This window comes from Sinocyclocheilus grahami, unplaced genomic scaffold, assembly GCF_001515645.1.
Source record: "Sinocyclocheilus grahami isolate Dianchi unplaced genomic scaffold, SAMN03320097.WGS_v1.1 scaffold680.1, whole genome shotgun sequence".
Lineage (NCBI taxonomy): Eukaryota > Metazoa > Chordata > Actinopteri > Cypriniformes > Cyprinidae > Sinocyclocheilus > Sinocyclocheilus grahami.
Genome location: NW_015505859.1, coordinates 791,472 through 818,540, shown reverse-complemented (window position 1 = coordinate 818,540; position 27,069 = coordinate 791,472). Strand labels below are relative to the sequence as shown.

Below are 27,069 nucleotides of genomic sequence, written 5' to 3'. Positions count from 1 at the left end.
TAACGTTTCCTTTCCACGGTTATTCAAACAGCGAATAAATTATATATATAAAGTGACATTATCACTAACATTGATCTATCGCGAGTTTAAGCACTCTCAAAAAAACAAAGCTACGTTATAATCACTGAAGCTGTATACACTGTGAAATGAATCTCTTACTTACATTGTACGTCCATCTGCGCTTTGTTGTTTATGATGAGAGAATTCGCAAGAGTCCGGAATTCAGTCAGCGAACGCGCACGCACTCAACAAAACTGATCTGTTTCAACAATGACTCATCTGGATGTTTCACTGTAAAAACGCAGTTTGAAATACTGTATAATATAATTATAATTTATATATAAATAATATAATTTAATGCCGCAATCCACACTGTCTATTCATATTCACTTTGTTAGCAACAGACGTAATAGATTTAATTTGTTTGTGCAGGGGCATTTTTGTCCAATCTAGTGGCATTTTTGCCCCAAGTCCCTGTGGCCAGGGGAAGCTTACACACGCTCCACCTATGATGATTTTGTACAGCCATAGCATAAAGGTTTGTTAGCAAGTAAACAATGTCAGAATTGTACTATTCCTTTAAAGGAAGCCATGACATATAAAAAAAAAGTGATGATGAATGACAGGCTAGGGGTGAGTGTGATTTTAGCCAGAGGACCTGCCCAGGGCACAGATGACTGCATTTTCTTTTCCATCCTACAACACGTGTGTGTGTGTGTGTGTGTGTGTGTGTGTGTGAGAAACAGATTGCGGTTTGTGAAAGTGGTCAAGCGTGTGAGCGTTCTCCATTACATCTGTTTGTGTGTGTGTGTGTGTGTGTGTGCTCAAGTTAACGTTTCTAGTGACCCGTAACATATGTGTGTGTCTGTGTGTGTTTGTGCATCTGTGTGGGAGGAAACAGTTTTCATCATTTTTCCTGCAGTCCTGTACACCGCATTTGATGTGAGATTGTCTCTCTCTCGCTCTCTCTCTCCATTGCATCATTCAGGTGGGCGATGAAGTTGATTAGCTCAGTATCTGGTTAGATGGCCAGCACTTTGGTCCTTGATAAAAGCATTCTCACATGCATGAAAGCAGAACTGAAGTGTGTGACATGGGCTACTTTCGGAACAGCATACTACATACTTCATACTACAGTACTAGCTTTACTATTTCTGCATACAGCATACAAATTTTTTTGTATGCATGAACTACTTGGATGACCTACGACATTTGTCAAAATGTGCAGTACACAACAGAGTACTGCAGTATGCAATGCACTGAGCACTATATCCCACAATACAGTGTTACTCAACGTGACCTTCCATTTCCAGTGTGACAAATGAAGCGAGTATTATCAGCTGCAATGTTTCACAACTTTTTCTGGCCTAATTACTTGAACATACTGCCAGGAATTAAGATAACTATAGAAAATTGGATAAAAAATTTAAAAAACTTAAGCTGGACTGCACTTACTGTAATATGCTGCATTTAAGTCATAAGAATGATCGTATTTGCAAAATGAATGCATGTGAAACCCACAAAATTTTGTAATAGCCAGCAAGAAAGTGTGACTTTCTAAGCTGGAGGCATGCAAATGTAAAAATAATAGCGGAAACTTAGTATTGGTTATGATTAAGTAATTGTGAATGTTTTCTGTACAATTTTAATTTGTACACATTTTGTGTATCGTAAATGAATAAAAGTAGGGATGCAGCGATACCACTTTTTCCAGTACTTGTCCGATACGATACTTTTATTTTTGGTACTTGCCGATACTGAGTACCGATACCGATATTTTTATTGCATTTGTAAATTTTTTAAATATTGGATACAGAAACCAAAAGAGTATGTATAATGTTAGTTGGAAAACGTATTTTATCAAATAGATACAATCAAACAAAAATGTATTCAGACACAACATTTCTCACATTATCACAGTTTATTCGCTATAGTTTAGAAAATGGTAATAAAATATGACAAGAGCTCAGAGTTAAACTGTGTCAGAACAAATTCAGCTTGATAATGTTAGATAACTTTGATAGAAAGGTATGTAATGGATTACAATCAACCAAAAATTATTCAGACAGCTGTTAGTATGACAATATTTACACAACTATCAATACTTAGTCGGGCAACCCTTATCCTTAATGACAGCCTGTAGACTCCTGGGCATGCTGTCATCTGGGTTCATGCAATCCTGAACTTCAGTTTCTTTCCCAGACTCGGTCTGAATAATATGTATCAGTTTTACTGGTAGACAACTGTATGAAGAATTTTTGGGTGTAATTTGTCACAATTTACTTTATTTTGCTATCCTCACTTACATAAATGAACCATAGTGTCCTGCACCCACTAGTAAAAAAATATATAAAAAATGATATCTGGTCTCTGAATAATTTTTGGTTTGACTGTATATCCTTCGGTTATTTTCACACTTAATTATGCCCATTAAAATGTATTTTACAAGTTTTTGTTACTTTCACTGTTCATTTTTTTGCTTTATTTTTTTGTTTTTGTTACTTTCACTGTTCATGGTACATCATCTTAATAGCATTAGAGCTGCTCCATTGCAGCGGCTTAGTACTGTAATCACACGCTTTGCTGTAACAATACAGGGAACCACTTGTTATAAATCTCCTAACTGTGATATTTTCAGAAGTAGAAGTTGCATTTTTTTCATCTGAAACGTGCTGCGATTTATATTCCAAAGCTACTCATATAATGCAGAAACACTCAAGCAAGCAAAACGCGCAACGCGTGCACGTATTTGTACTGATGCAGAATGAGAGGGACAAGTAGCACAGCCTAGCACATTTCACACAGGCTGCTAGATTCACTTTCGCCAAAAAGTCATGTATGCCTAAGGTTGAAAATAAATGATGTTTATAGTGAATGCCCATATAAACAGTCTTATTTTTATGATTTAATTTGAATCCAAATGATGCGTGTGCTAAGTGAGTGAACATCAAAGATCACACAACAGAATTGTGTGCGCGCTCTCTCTGTCTCTCTCTCCCTCCCTACCGTTAAGTAACTTGTGCATTATTTTACTTACTTGTTTTTGACGTATCCGACCGAACTACAAACTTTCCAGTGATGTCTTTGAGAAAGGGATATTCTCGACAAGCTCGCGCATCTGCGCCGCCGCGCGCTCAACAAGGTTATTATAGTTTTTAATTTTTAAATTAGTTTTATTTTAATATCGTTTTCAAATTTGCTATACAATTCAGTTTAGTTTTTATTAGTTTCATTAATATTGTTGTTAGTTTTAGTTTAGTTTTTATTTTGTGAACACATTTTTATTTAGTTTTTATATAGTTTAGTTTCAGTTTTAGTTTCAGTTTTAATTAAAGGTTAGCAGAATTAACAGATCACTTCCAGAGCGCAGGCCAAAGAAAGACTTAGTCATAATTTAGCCTTAGTGAAGCAAATGTCTAGCGACACAAAATTAACGCATGCGGAGATTGATTAAATGGTAAAAGTATACAAATATATGCCAAAATGAAGCAGTCAAGCCTTTTTACTAAATAAATCTACACAAGTTGTGCTTAATGTCATATCTAATGATGTGTATTGAGATATTTAATATGACAATAAATGTAGCCTAATTTGGTTATGCTGGTTAGATGTCTTTTTTAACAATCATAATATATTGTAACTGTCGTGTCTTGCTCACTTTTCCGTGAACAACTGCGTATAAATCATAACTGGGAATAATGAAATTCAATAATAATGGCAATCGCATTAAGGCTCATATTTGAATATGTTATTTTCATTTATTAAGAATTATAAGCGTGTTTATGATGTGATTTAGCCTATGCACATTTGTCCGAAAGCCTGGCAGAGTGATCACAAGATGCTATGCTAAAGTTTTGCATTGTTTTCAAGATGTGCGTTCTTCTCTTTTTTTCCTGTTAATTATTACGTTGCGCTGAGTGTCTGTTTTTCTTCAAAGCACCAACTTAGAATGCCTAATTTTGGTTTGATTGCTTGAGTTACATGGGAAAATAAACAATTTTGCCTACCTGATGTAATAGATTTAATGCAGGTGCGGTTCGCGACTCGCAGTCTTTATCAAACGGGTCTGGTCTGGTACAGAATTAAATTAGTGCTGCTGTTGGATAACGGGTCGAGTGTTCTGTTAAGTAGCTACTGCTGGTGCACGTTTACCAAACAGGACCCGTGCAGGACTCTGCTTTAAACTGCTTTGCGTCTCTCCATAAGAAAACCTCTCGTAAGCAAAGCGCCATTTACAGGTATTTCCCTAAACCGCCGGCGCCACACAGCTCATATATTTTTCCGCCAAGGGATGAGAACGTAATGATTATGAAAACGATTATTTATTTTTGATAATTATTATTTTATTTCAGTTAGTTTTTCAATAACTGTTGTTAGTTTCGTTTCGTTTTAGTTTTTCAATTATTTTGTCATTTTTATTTTATTTCAGTTACGAAATTGTTTTTTCATCAATCGTTTTCGTCTTAGTTTTAGTTTTAGTTTATGAAAATAACCTTGGCGCTCAATCTACTCAGCGTGCTTTGCTTATCAGCTCGCGCACATCAGCTATACAGGCGTTAATACTGAATGTTTAACATTATATTCATTGCACACATACACTTCGTAGACATCCTTAATCTCTAATAACTCCATTCTGCTGTCTGTTGTCAGTGTTTCTTTGTCTGAATATAGCACTTATCACATGCTGTGTGGTATCGGCGTTTGGTATCGGGGCATTTTAACGAGTACGAGTACAGGAGCTCAGTATCGGGCCCAATACTAGAATAATATTATAAATATTAGAAGCTCTGGTTCCCATAGAAACCTGAGACTCACTTAGTCTCGCTTAGGACTGCACATGTGCATTGGCGGGACCGATCTGAAAAATATGCTTTCTTAATGCTATATGTGTCACGTCTGTCTAAGGGTTTTGTTCATGTTTTCAGTTCAGGTCTATCTAGTCAAGTCTTTTATTTCATGTCTTTTACTTTTTCTTCAGTCATGTTTGTGTCATGTGACCTCCTGTTCCAGCTTGTTTCTCATGTCATGTTTTCATTGGTTCATTGTCTTTTCTCACTATTAGTTCTGTTTGCTCACTGGTTCATGTCCATTTGTCTTGTTATCTTGTTTAGCAGTTCTGTTAACGTTTGTCGTTGATTGTGTCATGTGATTAACACATAGTCTTGCAATTAAACCCTGATTTGCCATTTTTCCTTGTACTGAAGCACTGAAGCTATTCCATGCCAGGTCATTGTTTTTATCTGGTCAAGCTCATAGCTCATGGTTATGTTTAGTTTCTCATCTAAGATTAAGCTCAAAGTTTATGTTCTGGATAAAATCCATTCCATCTTCCCAACATTGAACACTGGTCAATAGTATTACCATTGTTTCTATGATATTTACAAGTATCATGGTAATACCATGGTATTCTTTGAGGTGTTTTTGAGTAATATGTAAATAATTATGCTAAGCACACAATCTTCCTCACTAAAAGCACCATGGTATTATCATGCTTTTTTGAAGTACAATGTAATAAATAATACTACCATGTTTTTTTCTGGACACAATATTATTGTAAAACTTTTTGGGCATGGTACCAAGAAACATCTAAATAATTATGCCAAGCTTCACATTTAACGCTACTTGTTTGCATTGATTATAACTGCTTTTTAATGGTTTAATGTTTTTTCTCTAAGTGTTATAAACTTCCTTGGTTTGCATTAATTATATATTTTTTTTATTATTATTATTCTATTTTAGCATTGAAAACAGCATTTATTAGACAAGCCAGATTTAATTGCTGATTTGAAATATGCTATTTAAATGCCAGAGATTTCAGTATTTCCCCATTCATAAATATAGTTTGTCTTGCATGCCTGAAGTAGCTGCCTGGAGGCATTGTAAATATGGCCACCAAGTAAATATTATTTTCCTTAAAATGTACTTTGATACTACTTTGTTGCAACATGGGTTTGGCTAGTTAGCATGGTTCAGTTAGCTACACCATTCTGCTTGCAAAAAGCATTTTTTTTCTCTCTACTGACAGTCATTCAAAAGTGTCCATGGCATTTATACAGGTAGATCATATGTTTGGCTGATAAAATCCACTACCAAACACTTTGAAATAAATGGGAATGTTAATGGATATACAGTATAGTTTTCTCCAAGTATGAAATTATACACTTCCTTGGTTTGATTACATCACCCCAGTTATTAGTAACTTTCTTATTTCACTAGTTAACAACAGTTTTTTCCCTTTACTTTTGAGATGACTAGTTGAGATACTTTTGAGTGACTCGTTGCAAAAAATAAATAATACAGAAGAAACAATTTTCACTCGAAAAGTGGTAGTAAATTTCACAATTACATAGAAATGTTAATTAACACATTGAATTAAACTTTACATTTTGAAATTGAAATCTTGAGAAACGTACTCCAATAATCTTTTATTTATAACTTAAATATATTAAATGTATTTATAACTTTTAATTTTTAAAGTGTAGTATCTGATAAATAAGCACTTGTTACTAATTTGCAAACATAAATAATGTTAGTTTTAAAGAATAAATGATAAAATGACTTGCCATACCTCGCCTGCATCAGCATCGCTGAGCATTTAGGGAACCTTAATGGGTTGCCAATCTCATATATTGGGAAGACTTTTTTTGGATGCAAAACACACCATCCGAAGCATCCTGATCAACCATTAATGCATGGCGTATGAGGTTTTCAAAAAAATCTTCGATAAAAAGACCTTCCTTACAGCGCATCATCATAGAAACAGAATCATCGCGAATCATGCACAATCGCACTTAACGCTGCATGCTTAAATATACTGAGTATGAATAAAAAGGTACACAACACAATGCACTTACATTTGATTAGGCGGTCGGTAGGGTTTAAACCCACGATGTCTGTGCTGGACATTCTCATGGGTTGTTGTAGATAACGGGGAAAGTGCGCCGACTCCTAACGGGCGAGCGTGCGGTCTTCGGTGCTGCGGGATGCGCGGGCTGCAGAAGCCGCATCACTTGGTGCGTCTCTCCTCCGTCCACCGTCGGTCAGGGGGAAGATGTGTCGCAGCTGATCCGGGGAAACAGTTATGCTGGAGATGCTGGACTCTGCCTGGTGCCGTGTGGGGGCGGATGGGTAGACAGATAGATAGATAGATGGATGGATGGAGTAGCAGGAGGGGGGCTGGGAGACTTCTGATCGGTTCAGGGTATCCTCAGCGCGTTGCAGCACCACCCCGACATGGCGAAGAGAGGAACTCCCACGCTCCGGTTTGCAGGGACTGCCTCATACTGCCATCACGCGGAGGCTGATTCGGGGTTTCCCTGCGCACGAGATGAGAAAGAGAGAGAGAGCGCGCGCGCACCCAGGCCTTGTTGCTGCTTTATTGACGTCAGTCTTTTTAATGCTTCATGGCGTAGAAAGTCAGAAGGCGACGTAGGATTCGGACTGTATTATGAATGTTGCAAAAACAACCAGCTTATGTTATCTTTGTTCTTTTCTATCTATCTATCTATCTATCTATCTATCTATCTATCTATCTATCTATCTATCTATCTATCTATCTATCTGTCAAATCAAATATTGTACAATTACCATTTTGGAATGCTGCTTCATTAACATAAGTACAAAACAATTCATGGTTTCCATTGTTTTTGGGCACTGCACCCATGGTAATACCATGGACTTTTGAACATGTACCATGGTAATACAATGTTATTTTTTGAAATAACATAGAGTAGCATGTAAATAATGTATGATATATGAGTCATTCAATAGCAAGTTATCAAAGTATCACTTTACCATGCTACTACAACAACACAGTGCGTTTTAAATATACCACCTGGTCCATTTTGATATGTTATGCTTTCATCACTCTAGTTTGCACTATTTTGTTGTCATGTATTAATAATCAGCAATATTTTTTTGTGTTGTATCATTAACAATTTCCTTTAAACCCAGTGTGTCAGTACTGTTCTGTTCTATTCCTCCATTATGCCTAAAGGCCTGCTTTTTTCAGAGAATGTGATTGTCTGAATGGGGTAGATAGAGGGCATAAACCTGTGCAACGGGATAAAGATATCACAATGAAACAAGGTATTTTAGGAATATAGGCCGATCGTTTGATCTTTTTAGATTTGTGTAATCAGGATTATGTGAGGATCAGACAAAAGCAGCCTAAAAATATTTGCTATTAATTGTTTGGACAATCAAATATTAGAAATGAGAACAAAAGAACAAAATAAATATATATATATATATAAAATGATAAAGACAATTTTAGAGCTATAGATGCCATGCATGATTAAACAAAAAACATACCTGTAAAGTGCATACATATTAATGTGGCATGGTTAAAATAATTAGGTTTAAACATAATTTATGTACAGCAGTGGTCTTTAGTTACACACACATTCCCTCATCTATGGACGATAAGCTCGTTTTTTGCCGCGATAAACCATTAATTTGTCAAATATCCCTCCGCACTGGTGAAACTTCCTCTGAACAAGGGTATATATATGTTATTGCCATTCTTGTTAAATTTATATTAACCGTTTTGTTCAAATAAATATTAATATGAGTCGTATGCACACCACTTACAATAAACATCTCGACATATGCTTATATCCTCCTAGTTCTCTCCATTCTATTACTGAGCTGATCATCTACTCGTTTATCGGCTCGAAATGGAAGCGTTCAAGCACCGGCTTTCATTTGGGCTCAATAAGCGTTGAAGTCACTGAGCGTGATCCGCCATTCTGGCGACGCTATTGCATCAGTTTCGTGATTCACTACAGTACTATGTAGCAACTGGCGTCGGCGCGCAATCTGTCCCCGGCGACTGCGTCCATTGGCGGAAGGATCTGATTAGAGCAGCGCAGTGTGAGTGATGCGGTAGCTGCTCGCTGCCGCTGCTGCAGGAGGAAGGACCGAACCGCTACCAGCACCACCTTTCAGTTTCGCCTTCAAATTACACCAACCGGCTCCGTCACACACAGAACACCGACAGAATTATTACCCCAAGGCGTCCCTTATTAAGACACCGGAGGGGTCGGTCGCGTCGAAATTAAAGAAGCGCTGTTTTAATCGAGTATAAGGCGGGGTTTTGTGTGTTTTTGACAGCACAACAATGGCTCTGAAAAGAATCCACAAGGTAAGAGAAGGAAGTCACGGGCGCCATTGCCCTGTTCCGCACCGAAAACGCACCATCTTTGCTCATTTACGCTGGAAAGGCAATTTAAGGGATGTTACTGAGAAGGTATACGTGTTAAGTGTGGCACTGGTGGGATGACAAGTGTAGGAAAGCACCCCGGTTCGACGGTTCGGCCCGGGCTAACGGTTAGCACGATAGCTAGCGACCCTCCGTCGAACTGTGTGTGACTGTTAAATACATGTTTATTTGGTCACTGCTTTTGTATTTCCCCTCTGGTTTTTTTTTATCTCAAACTTAAATAAGTAGTCTTTTGAAATTGAAGTCGGGTTGAAATGGCTCACTTGAGGATTAATGTAAGATCACGATAACGTGTTAGCATGCTAACCCCTCGTTGCCACCAATGCTAAAGGCCCATTTGAAAACCTTGAACACAGATCGTTTATATCTACCACAACTTCATGAATCGACTGTATTTTACTGCTAATATATTAGTGTACATTATTATTATATTACATGTCTTTATTTCGTGCTGTTTTAGGTTGTTAACTGGCTAACCCCTCCGGTAGAGGCATCTGGCCGCAGTTTATCCTCGCGTTGATGTTTTACATCATTTTCAGAATATATTGGTGGTGTTCATATTGTATATCTTTTTGCCCTCGCCACCATCCAAAGATTTGGTCCTTTAGTTCATCCGTTTAATTTTTATAGCCAAACTCGCACGTTATATATTAGGAGATTTGAAGTTAGCTCTTGGCGCAAGCAAATTGGCTTTATGGACGTGGTCCAAAGCATTCATATTCACATTTCAGACCCCTTATTGTGCTTTTCTTACAATTTTGAACGTTTTAATACTCTTGGGTTTTAGTAGAACAGACTAACCCGGAAAAATCTGAGTTGCATAAGCTGTGGTCACCTCTCGTGTCATTACAGCAGCAATAACTCCCATTACACAGACTGTTATGTGTCTGATTTGATATTGACCTCTTTATTCTTTAAATTATCCATCCATTGCCTTTGTTCTGCATATTTCTCTGTAACTTTATCAAACGCACAGATATTTGGAGTATTAAGTTTCGGTATCAGTTTCATTTTGGTGTGCTTCACTGGAAGCGCGTACACTGCAGGTGTTTCAGGAAGGGATCGGGACAGGTGATGCAGAGCTTTACTTGCTGGTTTTCAAGTCGTGATGGGTGAACCGTTTTTAAACTGCAGTTTTGTTTGTGGTGTGTTGCAGGAGCTGCATGATTTGGGCCGTGACCCACCTGCTCAGTGTTCAGCAGGCCCAGTAGGGGATGACAGTAAGTAACTCGCTTTGCCCACCAATGTATTCGATAAACTAGTGTAAGTTTATTCTTCAAATTAGAGTTACAGGTATTTTGCGGAAAATCATTGGTAATTTCGGCTTTGATTGTGTAACCAAAATTCAACTTTTACTTTTAACACTTGTGCTGTGCTGAAAAAAACTTTACCTAGTTTGGCGTTTCAATGTCAAAATATGACCGGCCTTTTAAAAATTGCTTGTAAAAATCACTTCAAAAAAGCTGTGCTCTTTGAAAGAAACAAGTAAATGAAAAGATTGTATCCAGGTAATAATATAGCACAACACATTTATAAGTAGGTTTGGGTATCGTTAGAATTTTTCCAGTTCTGATTCCGGTTCCAGTTTTGCATAACGATTACGGTTCCATTTAAATTAACTTTTTTTTTTTTTTTTTACACTATTTTACCTTCATTGAATGTAGTGTTGCTGGAAGGTAGTAAATAATGTTGAGTAATGCTAGTCCATCAATCACATGTGCTTCAAAGTTGATGTTTTTTACACTATCAATAACATTTTGCTTTTCAAGCAGGAATAAGCTGGTTGGCCAAATAGTCCCTTGAGGTCTAAGACATTTTGTTCATTTCCCTAAATTAATGAAATATTAACTGTTATACTTCTAACTATGTATACACTCACTCCATAAAGCCCCTATTTTACAAATAATAATGCAGTCAGGAGATTGTGATTCAATGAGTGGTTTCCACATTTTTAAACATTTAAAATGCATGAAAATAAATATTTTCCATCACTTTATCACTCTTGAAATTACCTGTACACTAAATAATCTAACCCTCATACTTGCATAACAATAGCAGTCTATTTATTTAGTTTAAGTTGCAGTTAGTATGTATATTAATGCCAATATGGGACAAATATAATGTAAATTAGTGGCAGCAGGAGCTGCGCGGTGTGTGCTGCCGGTACGTGTACAGTCAGACAAAACAACGTGCACAGTTATCAAAGATGCGAGTGCACGTACAGTCGTGGAAAACGATGTGTTCGGCAGTTAAAGACGTGACACGGCACGGTGCGTCTGTGGAGTGCACGTCATGGGAAACAATGTGCTCAGTAATTAAATTGGCAGGGCGGTGTTTCTGTTATTTGGTTTGTGACATCCTTTACGCTCACAGTGCTTGGTCACGTGTCGCACCAGAACCGTTTTCGGAATCGAAACTTAGAAATTGCTCACGGTTCCGGTTCTTTTCAAAAAACGGGAGTTCTTGGTTCCCAACCCTATTTATAAGCAATTTTATATTTGCTGATCATTTTTGATCGGTAATGCCACAAGTGTAATGAGGTAGGGGGAAAACCCCTCCAAAAATTATAATTTATTTTTTGGGAGGGCGGGGGTGTAAGTTTGTGGTAGCATTAACTAGCATGTTTAGTTGAAAAAAGTAATGTCAAAATTCCTGGAACAGGGTTAATTCATATTCTTGGTCTTGTTGTGAACAGTTTATCGTAGGGTTGGACCGATAGTCGATGCCAACGTCCATCGCCGATGGCTGATAGACATCACGATGTTGAGCTTGCATCGCAATTTCCGCAATACACACACACATACATATAGTTACATTATAGTAGAAACCTCTTCTTAAGTATGTACGTTAAGTTTGAGGAGAAATACTTGTGGTGTAAGAACTAGTCACCACCTTTCTGCTGACTTTTTAAACGGTGGAGTCTCTAATGCATAGATATGATTTTATTATTAGCATGTTAAATTAATAGAATCAGTTCTTCATGGTGTCTTATAGGAACTGAATGTCATAGTGGCTTCAAACATACTGTCAGAAGTGCTTTTTCCTGTCTTATCGTGTTTTCTGTGTCCTGTGATGCTGGTGTTCATCAATATTAAGTATGAAGCTCAACCTCAAGACGATGGATTGTTTGAACTAGGGCTGCACGATATATTGTTTCAACATCGATATCGCGATGTGCGCATCCGCGATAGTCACATCGCAGGATGTGCGATGTTTAGTATACTAATCATTATATTTATACTGATCGTTTTCTTTGCTCACACACAGACACGGTGTCTACACCAGACGCGACAACTGTACAGAGATACCCATTTTAAATACATTTAGTAGCAGGGCTACTGCAAGGGATTTTCAGTGCTGGAAATCCGTTTATCCTTTGACACTTCCGTGTCGTCGCGGAGAGCGCAGTTCACGGTCGTTTAGTAACGGCAGACGCCACAAAAGCGCAACCTTCCGCCCTCATGGAAAGAAAGAGAATGTGGTGCGGCTGGCGTTTTCCACGCGTTTTTAGGCACGACATGTGAACGGCCCCAAAGTCTGTCTACACTTGATGCGACAAAGCGACCATTGCATATCATTTGAACTTTGTGTCAGTAGCCTACGTCATAAACAAGGCATCAGTTTACTGTCGGGGATTTGTCGTGTCGTGCCGCATCCAGTGTAGACAGTCACACAGCATCACTCTTTAAAATGGGTTCTATAGTATTTTGTCGCGTCACTCGCATCCGGTGTAGACACGGTGAAAGCCACGCAGATGAACGTGAACACCGAATTTCGTTCACTTCCGCGTCTATTTGCGCTTGAAATACTGTGCTCTGCAAGTATCCTAGTAAACGCAGTTGCTTAGGTGAAGGTAAACAAATGAGGAATAAAATGGATGTGTAACAGTATATTGGTTCACAGCAGTTTAATGTTCCTGTTGCTTTCTGTCATGAACGTTAATTAACAACAAAACACAAAGAAAAATCACTTTTGTAGCTTAAACAGATTTATTAGATTTAATTTATAGTGAAAACTATGCAGTGTTCTTTTACATTCGATTATTCAATTTCTGTACCTGAATACTGTTAAACTTGCCTGAAAAATATAAAGCATATATAATAAATATAATGCTTATTTCATTTGTAGCTTTGTTCTGTTATTTCTCTATACTTGTAATTTGTTTATTTCCTATGCTGATTTACTCGCCTACAAAATCACCCCAATCACTGATTGTTTTTTTCCAAATAGAGCTATTGAAGTCATCTGATTTTTTTTTTTCATATCGCAGTAGAAAAAAAAATCGCAACGTGAGTTTTTTCCAATATCGTGCAGCCCTAGTTTGAACCGACAAACAGCACATATAGCTTCCCTCAAAAGAGTCACCACTTTATTAAACTCTTGACTCGTGCAACCATCTGACCCACTTAGTGCCTCAGAGACTTGACTGAAATATGACAACATAATTGTACCCAAATTTGCTTCATCATATTTTATACTGTATTCCTCAGTGGGCTCTTTTAATTCTGAAAAGACTTGCAAACAAGAATTATACCTCTTTGAGGTTTAAAAAGACTTTTAAGAATATGATGAACATGGTGCGACTGAAAAAGCCTTTCTCTGACATTTGTTTGTCTTGTTTCAGTGTTTCATTGGCAGGCCACAATAATGGGACCAGTAAGTATTTATTTTGTTTCTTCTATAGTAGCCTGCAACATTACAGGAGTCTCTGGAACTTGAAGCATGTTGTTGAGTAAATGTAGATAATTTTGAGTTATTGTTATTGAATTATATATTTACCCTACAGAATGATAGTCCTTACCAAGGCGGAGTGTTCTTCTTGACCATACACTTTCCCACAGATTACCCCTTCAAACCGCCAAAGGTCAGTAATATCCACACCTGTTTGACTCGGGCACAGCTTCTCAGGTGTTTTGGTTATGCTCAGGTGCTGCTTAATTATTTGTCACTTTGAATCCTCGTTTTACCAACCTGTACTTTCTGTCATGACATAAGGAAATGTTTTTCCTCCCAACATATATTCAAATAATTCATCTTATGACTGTATGTCATATGCAGTTGTAGAATGCAGAGAATCCTATCAATGAATTTAAGTAATGTTTTTGAAGGAAGCCAGTGTTTGGATTACAATATTCAGTAATTAGGAACTGTTCTAGAGTTGGCTGTAATTTTACTGGTTAGCCTGTAAAGGTTGTGATTTGCATGTTTATTTTTGTCTCGCTGCTTTCTCAGGTTGCATTTACCACAAGAATCTATCACCCAAATATCAACAGCAATGGCAGCATTTGTCTGGATATTCTGAGGTCACAGTGGTCACCAGCTCTCACCATCTCCAAAGGTACACCTCCGTTTTCAAACATTGTTTTACAACAATTAATTCCAGTTTCTTAGGGTGTGTTCACGCCTGTCTTGTTTGGTTCAATTGCTCCTGTTCAAGACCCGAGACGGCAAGCGCATCCTATTTGTTTTTTTATTCTTTTACAAAAGCACAAAGTTTTCTTGAGTGCACCCTTTACAGTTCCGAACGATGTATTATTCTTACCTTTTATGAGCAAAAATTTTTCCACTGATGTCCTGAAGCGTGCTTCAGCTTCCACTCTCCGCATAAACGATTGGATATGTGCCTAACAGCGCACGTTTATATAGGTTAAATGTTTAAACTAACATTGTGATGTGCTTTAAGTATTTTATATCTATAGATTTTATTTTCGGCAAGTCGTAATTTCAACATAGTCTGACATTCTCATATGATGCTCATAAGTTTCTTCATATTGCGTATCTGATAACACCAAATCAGTAAAAGAATAAAAATTGCACTTTGAAAGATCTCCATTATTAGCATGTTTTTGCACTTCCTGTTTTTCCCTGCTTGAGAATTTCTGTCCAATGAATGGATGACCTTAGCACACGTGTGGTTTTGTTTAGAATTTCTGCTTCACTTGCAAAAAGAGCAGTGTGAAAGCGAACCGCACCAAACAACAAAAAAAAATCAACATTGTATTTGGTCCGGACCAAAGCAAGTGAACTAGCGGACTTTCCTGGTGTGAATAAACCCTTAGCTTCAGTCTATATGTTCCCATGGTGTAGCATGTATGGGTTTTTATTAGGATTTTATTGGGTTACCCACAACATTTAGCGTGTAGGAAAAAAAAAAGAGTAAAAGCTAACTTGTGATGTTGAATGCTCAAGTGCTGTGGGAACTGCTTTAAATAATGTAGTACCCAGAATTCTGTTTTGTATGGAAATTTGTTCAAAGTTCAACTAAAGAATCTTTTGTAAAGTTGTCATGTGAAGAATTGTCTGGCCTTAAATTATATATAATTATAATTTGAATGCATGTTTGATTATCTGTATAATTTAATGTTTGATTATCTGTATGTGCCATGAAATTGTCTTTGAAACATTTATGGCGATAAACTCAAACACAAATTGAAATATGTCATGCTTTTACATCAGAGTAGCGTAAGGAGCTTCTGGTTTCTCATTGACATTACATTTGCTGCATGACATTACCTTCAGTCTATATGTTCCCATGGTGTAGCATGTATGGGTTTTTATTAGGATTTTATTGGGTTACCCACAACATTTAGCGTGTAGAAAAAAAAAAAGAGTAAAAGCTAACTTGTGATGTTGAATGCTCAAGTGCTGTGGGAACTGCTTTAAATAATGTAGTACCCAGAATTCTGTTTTGTATGGAAATTTGTTCAAAGTTCAACTAAAGAATCTTTTGTAAAGTTGTCATGTGAAGAATTGTCTGGCCTTAAATTATATATAATTATAATTTGAATGCATGTTTGATTATCTGTATAATTTAATGTTTGATTATCTGTATGTGCCATGAAATTGTCTTTGAAACATTTATGGCGATAAACTCAAACACAAATTGAAATATGTCATGCTTTTACATCAGAGTAGCGTAAGGAGCTTCTGGTTTCTCATTGACATTACATTTGCTGCATGACATTACATTTGTTTGCATATGAATAGTTTCTAATAATAAGAATGGTTTCTAATAATCTCATTCTTTATTTTTAAACTCCATAACATAAAACAAAATAAAAGGTGGAGAAAGTGATATTTGAGAGTATTTTCTGAATTTACTGCAGCGTCTAAATGTAAATGCATGCTTGAGCTGAATCTGATTAATTTGCTGTTATTCACATGTTTAGTGGTTATGTTAAGGGCATTTTAGTGTTTTGGATGGTAATTTCTGACTACATTGGTTACATGTTTATTCATTTGTATTTGCGCTGCTTATAACAGATTTTTGGTGTATTAAAATGTTCAATAAGAAATGAGTGTCCTTGTGTAAGATGACAGCTATTTAAACAAGTGTATATATATATATATATATATTTTTTTTTAAGTTGAAATTTATATTGTATTTATTTTTATTGTTTTTTATCTTGCCCTTCAGTTCTCCTGTCCATCTGCTCTCTGCTGTGTGACCCCAATCCGGATGACCCCTTAGTACCTGAGATCGCCCGCATTTACAAGACTGACAGGGAAAAGTAAGTGTCCTCTTATGCACTAGATCAGTACTGCATACTAGTGGTCAACCAATGTATCGCCAAGGCTGATATTTGGCATTTTTAAAATATCGGCATTGGCCTATAAGCTTTCCTGTTTGGCCGATGCGTTCGAGGCAGGGCTTGTATGTATATAATTTAAACAAATCTTTGAATGTCTAATAAACATATTTCAAAAACCTTGCAAACTTAGTCGGATCCAGCTGTGAGATCTTGTGAAGTGTGTATGTGTATCCTGCATGATCACGTGTTGTCTGCGTGACGATCGATCAGTGGGAATTGAATGCTGACAGGAGGAGAGTTCAGCTTCACTGGAGATGCGCGATAGACCAACTTTAAACTTTTGATTTTAAATTATGCTGCGCTTTATGCATTTGCCTACTGTCATATTCATGCCATTTTCACTGTGGTGCTGTATATAAAATTAGTGTTACCTTGGCTTTATTTGAAAAAATATGGTTAATGCGCACAAACTTCCCAGAATACTGAGTGCCCTGTTGGGTACAGTGTTTACTTCCTTTTTAATTAAATTTGTATTAAATATTTATTTACTTGTGAAAAATATTAAAAATCTCTTAAATAGTAATTAAAATAAATACAATTATATCGGCCACACTGCTTTCCAAGATATCGGTATCGGCTGTCAAAAAAACCCAATATCGGTCGACCACTACTGCACACTGTGTTTGCCCTAATGCTTTTCCCCCTAGGTGCTGTCATGCAGTCATTTATTAGCTAAGTTATTGTCTACGCAGTTTCCTGTTTTGACATTTGTTACCTTTCTTCTTCCCCGGGGATGTTGTGTTTATACGCTGACACTCTGAAGACCTGTTTTGTGAATTATTTACTTTTATTGTTGCTGAGATTTGAAGCTGACTGAAGTAGAGACAAGGTGAAAATGTTTTCAGCTTGCTGCAATTCCAAAAACTAGGTTTCAATAGCTCAATGTGCAACAGTGTTTTATTTTATCTAAACCAGACTGAGCTGGGTGTAGTAAATTGAACTGGAGAATGATTGATCAAATTCAACAGAAAAGGTAATTAAATGCCAGCAGACTTCTATTAGATCCTTATTGTTTTAAACTACTCTTAGCAAATGTTGCTGGAAAATGCAATTGAGGCTGAGGGCCGGACCTTGTAAGAACTCAAGGGAATACTGAAGAGTTCCTTTATAATAAGGGCCTTTCGCACCGCAGGAACCTTTTCATAGTACCAGAACTAATTGTGGAACTACCCACTTTTCGGCGTGTTCGCACCGCCGGAACTGGGAGCGATTTTAGTACCGGACTGCCTTTTTCGAGAACCAAATTAGCTCCTACTCCGGAGCAGGGTCTAACCAGCACAACTGGTACTAATCGTGACGCAAGTAGACATTGATTGGCCAAACGCGTATGAAAACCCCCTCCCCCGCCATGATTTAAAACGCTGTGTAAACATACTGTATTATTTTGCAAGTATGGAGAACAGCGATAGATGGACGGACGCTGAAGTGCAGGCACTTGTAGCAAATGTAGCACTGCCAGTTGTTTTTGGAGATTCTTAGTCCTCCTTCCCGTTCTTTCAATCGCTTTACGTATACGTCGACTTTCCACGTCCATTATTGTGAACTTACGTCACTTCTTAGTACATACTCTTGGTGCGAATACAACCCTTTAAATGGTACTGGGAAATAGTTCGCGCAAAATCGTCCCAGTACTTTAGTACCGTACGTTTAGTTCTGGAACTAAAGCGGTGCGAAAGGGCCTATAGATTGTAAATTGCTGGCGATGCCCAACTTTTTCTAAGTTTCACTTAAAGGGGTCATATGATGCTGCTAAAAAGAACATTACTTTGTGTATTTGGTGTAATAAAATGTGTTTATGCGATTTAAAGTTTAAAAACGCATTATTTTCCACATACTGTACATTATTGTTTCTCCTCTATGCCCCGCCTTCTGAAACGTGTTGATTTTTACAAAGCTCATCGGTCTGAAAAAGCAAGGTGTGTTGTGATTGGCCAGCTATCCAGTGCGTTGTGATTGGCCGAATACCTCAAGCGTGAGACGGAAATGTTACGCCCCTTACATACAGTGTTGATGCCGTGTCCGGCCGGAGCGATGATTCAAAAACATGAAAACCTATTATAAACAAGGCATTTCAGTGGGGACATAATTACTGATTATAATGACTTATACTGTCGTTTTACATGTTGCGTTGCATTGCGCCGCGTAAACATAAAACCATGTCTGCATTTGTGATCAGAGAAATGACAACCAACAAGTGCTACTCTACTGCCCAAAACTCACGTTTGAATCATCAGTGGCAAATCCTTTAAATGAAAACGTACTTGCGTGAGTCAGAACTGCCGGCATTTTAGTCTAACGTTACTCTCCCAGGACCAGTAAACAGTCCTCCATAAAATGTGCCGGCGATCCACAGCACTAAGTTGATGGATTTCCTCAGCGACCAGCACGGATCAGCTCCAGGCATGACGAAGCAATATCGTCCTCTTTTGGAAGACCAAACAAAGTAGTTTCGTTTTCACAACGAAACACACAGCGTCTTCACGACATGGCGGCGGCAACAACAATACTACAGCGAGAATAAAAGTTACGCCGCCTTTCTTTGCGTGAACATTTGGGCGGCGTTATGCTAATCTTCCCACATAGTGAGGTAGATATGTGGGGGCGTGTTCGAATGAGCCGTTTTAGGTAGGCGTGGCTGACTCTTAACTTTTATAAAGAATATCTCTATGGATTTGAGACTTTAGTCTTTGCAAATTTACAGATCTTCTTCATGCACCAAGAGCTTGTAACACTCCAAAGAGAAAGGAAAATATTAAATTGCATCATATGACCCCTTTAATACAAGTAGAGGGCTATTGACCGTGTCAGAGGGGACGATTCACTTTTTTTCTTTAACCATTTGAGACGTTCATTTGTACTTCACATACATGCTCAGAAACTGCATTCTTTCGGCCATTTACTTTCCCACACTGATATTTAATTCCAATATAGTTTTTAAATGCCCCATCTTTCAACAACAGGTTCTTTGCAAAGTTTGCATTACCTATTAAACTTAAATAAGAGTTCTTTATTGGCATCTGGTTCCATGAAGAAACTTTAGCATCAATGGAACCTTTCTGTTGCATAAAAGGTTTTCTATATAGTGGAAAAAGCTTCTTTAGATATTTAACATCTTCACACAAGAAAAAAAATGGTTCTCTTAAGAACTTTTCACTGAAAGGTGCATTGGGGAACCACAATGGTTCTTTACTGATGTGATGTTTTTATTTCTCTTCCTTCACAGGTACAACAGAATAGCTCGGGAATGGACACAAAAGTATGCAATGTAGTTTTGGAGTTAGAATCATGATGAGAGAAAATTACACCTCTCCATCTTAAGGTTAGGGGAGATTTTGAACGTTCAAAAGATTAAAAAAAAGAAAAGAAAAAAGCTTAAGAAAAAAACGGTCTTGTTGGTTTCCATTGGAGTGTTTTCTTTAAGCCACGCCTCCCCTCACCAGAGCACCTCCCCCCACTTTTAGCCTTCTGGCAGCCATGGTGTACATACTCAAACTACAACTGTAGCCCTTTTCCTCCCCAAATTCAAACATCCACTCCACAGCTCCTGCTTTACCTTCTCCGTTGCTATAGCGACGTACCCGCTGCTTAGAATCAGTCCGTATCAGTTTTGCTGTAGAAGATGTTTATGGCTCTAAAAGCATTCCTTGCTGTTTTTAAGAACTGGGAAGGGAGGGCTATATTATTTTGTTTTCTCCCTGCAATTTGTGATAGTCTGGACATAGAGGGATGTTTTTTACAGTTTACTTTTTCATTTCCATTTCCTGGGCTTCCAACTGTACATTGGATCAGGAAGTTTTTTTTTCTTTATTGCAGAGAAGGGAGGGGTATGCTGGCTATCTTTTTGTATAAAATCTATAAGGAATTCTTTTAAAATCATAGCAGTTAAAGGAAAATGGACCTCCTGTCCTCTTCTCCGGAGTATTCTAATGGACTTGAAAACTATGAATATATATATTTTGTTTCCATTTGTCATTGCGAAGACTGTCTCTACCCCTTTCCTTAGCCATGACCAACTTCACAAACATTCACCATATGGAGGGTTTCGGACCAGTTATTTAAAGCAGTCTCTATAACATGTCTTATTGTTTTTGTTTAATTTTTTTCTCTCTCTCTCTCTCTCTCTTTCCCCAACCCACCCTTGTAACTCTTAGGTTGCTTTTTTTTCCTCCTCTTCTTTTTCCTGCTCTTGTTGAATTAGATGCTAACATGGTTCCGCCAGACTCGATTGGGTCCCTGGGTGAGAGGACACAAACTCCTCACAGACAAACTTCTGTATATTTAATTTCCTGACAGGCTCGTTGAGCTTTGTGTGTTGATTAAAACTGTGTAATAAAATGATTACTAAAGTCTGAAATGCTTTGTCTGCATGCTTTTTCCTAGTGTGTTTGTTAAACCGGTGATGCAGGTCTTGTTGCAAACACTGTTTTAATCCTCAAGTCTTTTGAAAGCGCTTTTGAAAATTGAACATTTCTTTGATCTCTTCTGCTTGTCCAATTGGTGTATTTTTATTTTTTTTCTCAATAGGAGAAAAATGTATTAAATGTGCAATGATTGCTTAATATGTGCCTCATGACAGCCACTGTCACAATTACTGTACTATAGCAAGCTAGGTTGCAAGGGATTTTTGAGCAGCAAGTTGTACATAAACCTTTTATAGGAGCTTTTCCCCCAGTTTGGTGTGGAGGACCAAAGCACTTAAAATGACACCATGTGCAGTTTGCTTTAATATTTCATAAAGGTTTCCAAATGGAACCTAATGGATAAATCATATATTTTCAGAAAACAAAGCTATTATCAGATGTGACATCTGGAAATATTATGGTGAATCTATAATTGCAGTATAGTTTTGTGCAAGTGGGTATCATGAAGTGATTTGTGTTATATGGGCTATTACAAAATATTAATGTATTTGTATTATTTACCAAGTTATTTAATACTTTGGTTGTCCATAGTTAGGAGACAAATAGTTTTTGTTTTTTTTACTAAAATCTTTGCAGTCAGGTTAAAGTGAACCAGCTTTGATCTGTACAGGCTTTTAAAGGTTTGACATTTATGTAACATTTAATATTACGAAACATTTAAATATCAGGGATGAAAAGTGTATAACAAACCCTCACTACCAAACTGCCAGCTGCACACTAAGGAGGGATCTGGGCCCCATGTTTACAGAAATCTGAGCTAGCAGTGCGCGTGAATCACGCTCTCCAGCCATTGGTCGGATATCTAGTGACGCAATCACGCAGAGTTTCCGCAGTGACGGCGCCACTCGGGTCCAGCGTCTCAGACCTTGTGTCCTTAAACTCGAAGTCCAAACAACCCTACGGTCATGGCATCTCAAGTGCCAGGGCTTTCAGCTCTGACTAAACCGGGGTTAATACCGGGTTTTAAGGTTTCTAAAGGTAAGAGTGGTGTTTTATTTTAATATAAAGCCGATTGCAGTCTAGCAATTCCATAAAGGATCAACGCATATTTGTCAGCATGTTTGATTCTTTGTTGTTTTTCTGAGTACTCTTATTCATTTTAGATTTTACATTATTTATGTTGGGCTATGCTATTTAACATGCACACAGCAGGCTACAGATAAGTTTTATGGCGATTATTTCACGCACACGTTATTAGTTCATAGGTTTGCAGGTATTTTATTTATTTATATATTGATTGATTGATTAATATTCAATGCATTTTTGATATTTAAATGAATGCAGTGTTTTAGTAGGTAATAAATCTGCATCTTGTTGCCATGCCGCTCTGCATCATTTGTTATGCGATATTTCATGAGCTTGACAAACTCGATTGTTTTCATAACTCGGGAAACGTACAGCGATGAACGAAATGAATCGTTATTTTGAGTCGGATCTTTCAAACGAATCATTTGAACCGAATCGGCCTGTACGATTCATCCACATTCACAACTAAAAAAGTACTAAAATCTAAAAATACGCTTACAACTTAACAACAGGACAGTTTATACTAGCTTTATAATTTGTCATGTCGAGATGTCAGTGGTCAGGTGATGTCAAAGAATTGCGAAACGAGCCGTTCTCAAGAACCGATTCACGAAAATCAGCAGGGCTATCATTAGTTAAGAGTGAATCCTTCTCACCTGACCAGGATTTACAGTCTGAGATGAAGGACTCCTTGGATTTACCAAGCCTGTGGCTTTGTCCAAATACCCACACTTGCAGTCTTTGCACTTGACCACTTGATTACTTAAATGATGTATTTCCTGTATTTGGCCGAAGACTTCAAGTGGATGTGAAGACCTCAAGTGTGTGTCGAACTTTTCATTACCTGATGGGACACTCTTGTAGTGTTGTAAAAATACAAGTGTTAACACAGCTTTATTTTAATTTTAATTTGACGTACTTTGCATTTTAAAATCAACTTCTAAATGTCTGTCCAGTAGTCCCTATAACATGACATAATTTTAATTTGTGGTTCCTTCTAATTAAGTGATAAAAAGGAGTTGCAAATGTTGTACAAAATAAATATCACCACAACTCATCTTTGCACCAATAAAAGTAAAAACAGTTTTTCTACCAAATTATTTGTAATATCTAATTATCATATTAATATTTAACTTATATTGGAAAGGTTTCCGTGACCTCTCACGAGATCTCGGCAAAAAGTCTCACGATTTAATTCCAGAACATGATGCATGATGGGATACACTTAGCCTTGAATAGCGCTCTGGAGCGGTATTAGAGATAGTGTGTGTTAAGGGCACTGCGCTCTGGCATTTTGAAGACATGGGACAGTCTTGCCCACTTACTTCCTGTCACGTGCACGCGCTCTCAAGTGGCCAAGACCGCAAGTGTGGGTATTTGGACAAGGGGTGTATCTGTGTTGACATATGTCGACCGGAAGTTAACCATAAATTACAATTTCTACATATTAGATTATATTTTATTAACGTCTACACCAACCCTAAACCTAACCCTTACAATAATGCAAATACAGTAATTATTGTTGTTCAGCGTGACACAAATTATGCTATATTGATGAATTCATGCCCACTAGCGCAGCTGTATCCCTTTTAGCCTTAACCCCGCATTTGCGGTCTTTGCACTTGACCATTAGGCTACTTATATGATGTATTTCCTGTATTTGGTCCAAGTGTTCAAGTGAGCATGAAGACCACAAGTGCGTGTAGAACTATTCATTACCTGATAGGCCACACTTAAGCCTATAGTGTTGTAAAAATGCAAATTTTCAATACTTTGCATTTTAAAATCAACTTCGAAATGTCCCTATAACAGATTTACAACAATTTAATTTTGTGGTGCTTCTTCTAATTAAGTGATATAAAGCAGTTGCAAATGTTGTACAAACTAAATATCACCACTACTCTTTTGCACCAATAAAACGTGCAACTCTTTGTTTTACTGCCATATTATATAATTATTATTAATATTTAACTTATATTGTAAAGGTTTCCGTGACCTCTCGCGAGATCTCGGCAAAAAGTCTCACGATTTATTTCCAGAACATGATGCACGATTAGATACACTAAGCCTCGAGTACCTCTCCGGAGCGGTATTCGAGATGGTGTGGATTTAGTGTGCATTAAGAGCACTGCGCTTTGGCATTTTTAAGACCTGGGACAGTCTTGCACACTTATGTCCTGTCAAGTGGCCAAGACCGCAAGTGTGGGTATTTGGACAAGGCAACAGAAAGTGTGGATTCAGAGGAAGACGGCGAGGGTTTGGTTTTTCGTAGTGTGTTTGTTGAACTGGTGATGCAGATCTTGTTGCAAACACTGCATGTGATGAACTTTGTCCTCTTGGAGTTTTAATTCTCAAGTCTTTTGAAAGCTCTTTTGAAAACAGAAGACGTCTCTGCTCTCTTCTGCTTGTCCAATTGTTGTTGTTTTTTTCAATAGAGGAAAATTTTATTAAATGCGCAATGATTGCTTAATATGTGCCTCATGACAGCCACTGTCACAATTACTGTACTATAGCAAGTAAAGTTGCAAGGGATTTTTGAGCAGCAAGTTGTACATAAACCTTTTATAGGAGCTTTTTCCCCAGTTTGGTGTGGAGGACCAAAGCACTTAAAATGACTGGATCAATTAAATGCCACTGACATTAGGTTGTGTTTTGGGACAGGGCTTAACATTATCAAAAATTGACAATGAAAATCGTATTTTACAGTCAAGATGGTAAACAGATGATCTTTTTACCAAGTTCAATGGGACACCCATATGTTTGGATTGTTTGGAAACGGAATCTGTAATGAAATATTTTAATTTAAATGGCTATTACACCACTGCTCACAAAGATACACCGGTGACGTTGCACTTACCTCAAGTTTCAAAGATTGCATGACAGAAATGATTGCACTGAATTATGTTCTTAGGGTTTCCGTGGGTCCTTAAAAAGTCATTTAAGGCCATAAAGAGAATGAATGTGCATTTTCAATCAACCCGTCTGCTGTTTTTGTTCAGACCAATGTGAAAATAGACCCATGTTTTTAAATGTGAACTGATGGATCGACAAGAAGCTAATGCATTATAAAAATCTAAACAATTAAGACACTAAGATATATGTATAGGTTATTTAATTAATATAATTGATTGATAATAATTTTTCTGCGTTTTCCCAGCAAAAAAAAAAAAAAAAAAAAAAAAAAAACTACAATAAAATAGAAATGTATGTAAAAGAGGACATTTTTGCCTCCTTTTGTCAGACCCAAAGTTTGAAATAAATCTTTTCTAGAAAATAGAAATGCTTGTAGAATAGTGTGCAGGAACCTCCCGGCCCTCTCAAAAACGAGCGCCTCCTCATGTGTACATTTGCAGATCATCTGACCACCATCGTTCCCGTTGCAGTGGCCGCGGCTCTGAGCACCTACCTGTTGACACGCTACTTCAGTTCGCAGAGCAGCCCCAAGAGCAGGGTCAACATGTCAATCAACAAAGACAGCCCCAAAGTAGTGCACAGCTTCGACATGGAGGACATCGGCGACAAGGCCGTCTACTGCCGCTGCTGGAGGTCCAAGAAGGTGAGTGAAACCTCCTCAATGGATCATGTGATTGAGTTCATATTAATAGGATGGTGTGGTGATTCTTTATGCCTGCTGAATGATCCCGCTAGTCTGATTGTAGCTCATCTGTATGAACCATTTTTATCCACATAAAGAATAATGTATCAGTAGTCCATTTGATACATGAATTCAAAGGCCTCTAAATTATTAACAAGATGAAAACATTGCTAAAAAAATCCTGTTATACTCAATCTTCTACATGTCTTCTGTCATCTGATTGATAGTTGATACTTATTTAGCAAGTAAAAGGTATTTTATAGTATAATCGTTAAAAACACCCCCTTCAGGATGTGGTACAAGTTTCTTTTGGTTGTGAAATATTTAATGATTTTTTTTTTGTAAAGTAAACATAAGAGTAGCTTTTATATTGTTAGAAATATTTCAATATGTACATTTGATGGACTAAAGCAATTATCCATATGTAATCTTAAGATGTGAATATCAAATATGATCCATCACGCTTTTGAGGAATGTTATTTGTTCGTCTTACAGTCGTCATGGGATTGCATTGCACTACATGTTTTGCCCCACAATATTGATCATAAAATTAAGCATTTAAATAATGTCTTACTAAGACATATTATTGGGAGTGACAGCTGATATTTATAAGTAGTCTTTTATTTAAAAAAAATAGTAATTGATTTACATAACACTATTTCATCTTACGTTTTGGCCATATAAATAACCAAAACTGCATTCGTTTGCTCAGTTTCTCACTGAGAATGCAGGGGTCACCAAACTCGGTCCTGGAGGGCCAGTGTCTTGCAGAGTTTAGCTCCAACCCTGAACCAGCTAATCAAGGTCTCACTTGATATACTTGAAACTTCCAGGCAGGTGTGTTGAGGCAAGTTGAGCTAAACTCCAGGACACCGGCCCTCCAGGAAAGAGTTTGGTGACCCCTGTACTAATGCAAAGTGTTGGACTAAACATTAAAACCCCAGGCAGCGTGCAGATACGTCATCATACTATCTGAAAGATCATTATGTGTGGTTGTGAACTGTATGTATTTGTTTATTCCCTGGACAGTTTCCCTACTGTGACGGCGCGCACACCAAACACAATGAGGAAACTGGTGATAATGTTGGACCTCTTATCATTAAGAAGAAAACCCCCTAAATACTCAGTTTGCATCCGTGTTTTCCACCCACTGGAGGTGAGAGAAACTGGATGAGGACTTAACATCACAATTACTGTAATTCTCAATGTTAA

The 27,069-nt window shown here is 37.5% G+C and overlaps 3 protein-coding genes across 4 annotated transcripts in view; 2 read left to right on the top strand and 1 right to left on the bottom strand.

Annotated features, from left to right (window-relative positions):
* LOC107559267 (serine/threonine-protein phosphatase 2B catalytic subunit alpha isoform-like) overlaps positions 1 to 8,668 on the bottom strand; it is a 38,928-nt gene extending 30,260 nt beyond the window's left edge. Inside the window, exons 1-2 of the mRNA XM_016243019.1 lie at positions 8,593 to 8,668; positions 6,855 to 7,316 (exon numbers count right to left, since the gene is read on the bottom strand). Of these exons, the coding sequence (XP_016098505.1) occupies positions 6,855 to 6,912 (58 nt within the window). The 5' untranslated portion in view covers positions 6,913 to 7,316; positions 8,593 to 8,668. The remainder of the gene's footprint in view (positions 1 to 6,854; positions 7,317 to 8,592) is intronic.
* Positions 8,669 to 8,769: 101 nt separating this feature from the next.
* Positions 8,770 to 21,169, top strand: LOC107559289 (ubiquitin-conjugating enzyme E2 D2). The gene is made up of 7 exons (XM_016243054.1): positions 8,770 to 9,145; positions 10,380 to 10,443; positions 13,848 to 13,879; positions 14,010 to 14,087; positions 14,456 to 14,561; positions 16,641 to 16,734; positions 20,039 to 21,169. The coding sequence occupies exons 1-7, from the start codon at positions 9,122 to 9,124 to the stop codon at positions 20,082 to 20,084; spliced, it is 444 nt and encodes a 147-aa protein (XP_016098540.1). The 5' UTR covers positions 8,770 to 9,121; the 3' UTR covers positions 20,085 to 21,169.
* Positions 21,170 to 22,058: 889 nt separating this feature from the next.
* Positions 22,059 to 27,063, top strand: LOC107559290 (CDGSH iron-sulfur domain-containing protein 1-like). 2 transcript variants are annotated; one of them, XM_016243055.1, is made up of 3 exons: positions 22,059 to 22,214; positions 25,616 to 25,818; positions 26,887 to 27,063. In XM_016243055.1, exons 1-3 carry the CDS (start codon positions 22,142 to 22,144, stop codon positions 26,974 to 26,976), a joined length of 366 nt encoding a protein of 121 aa, XP_016098541.1. In that variant the 5' UTR covers positions 22,059 to 22,141; the 3' UTR covers positions 26,977 to 27,063. The 2 variants fall into 2 exon arrangements, with proteins under 2 accessions (XP_016098541.1, XP_016098542.1); XM_016243056.1 differs by having other exon boundaries at positions 22,061 to 22,214; positions 25,646 to 25,818.
* The last annotated feature ends 6 nt before the right edge of the window (positions 27,064 to 27,069 follow it).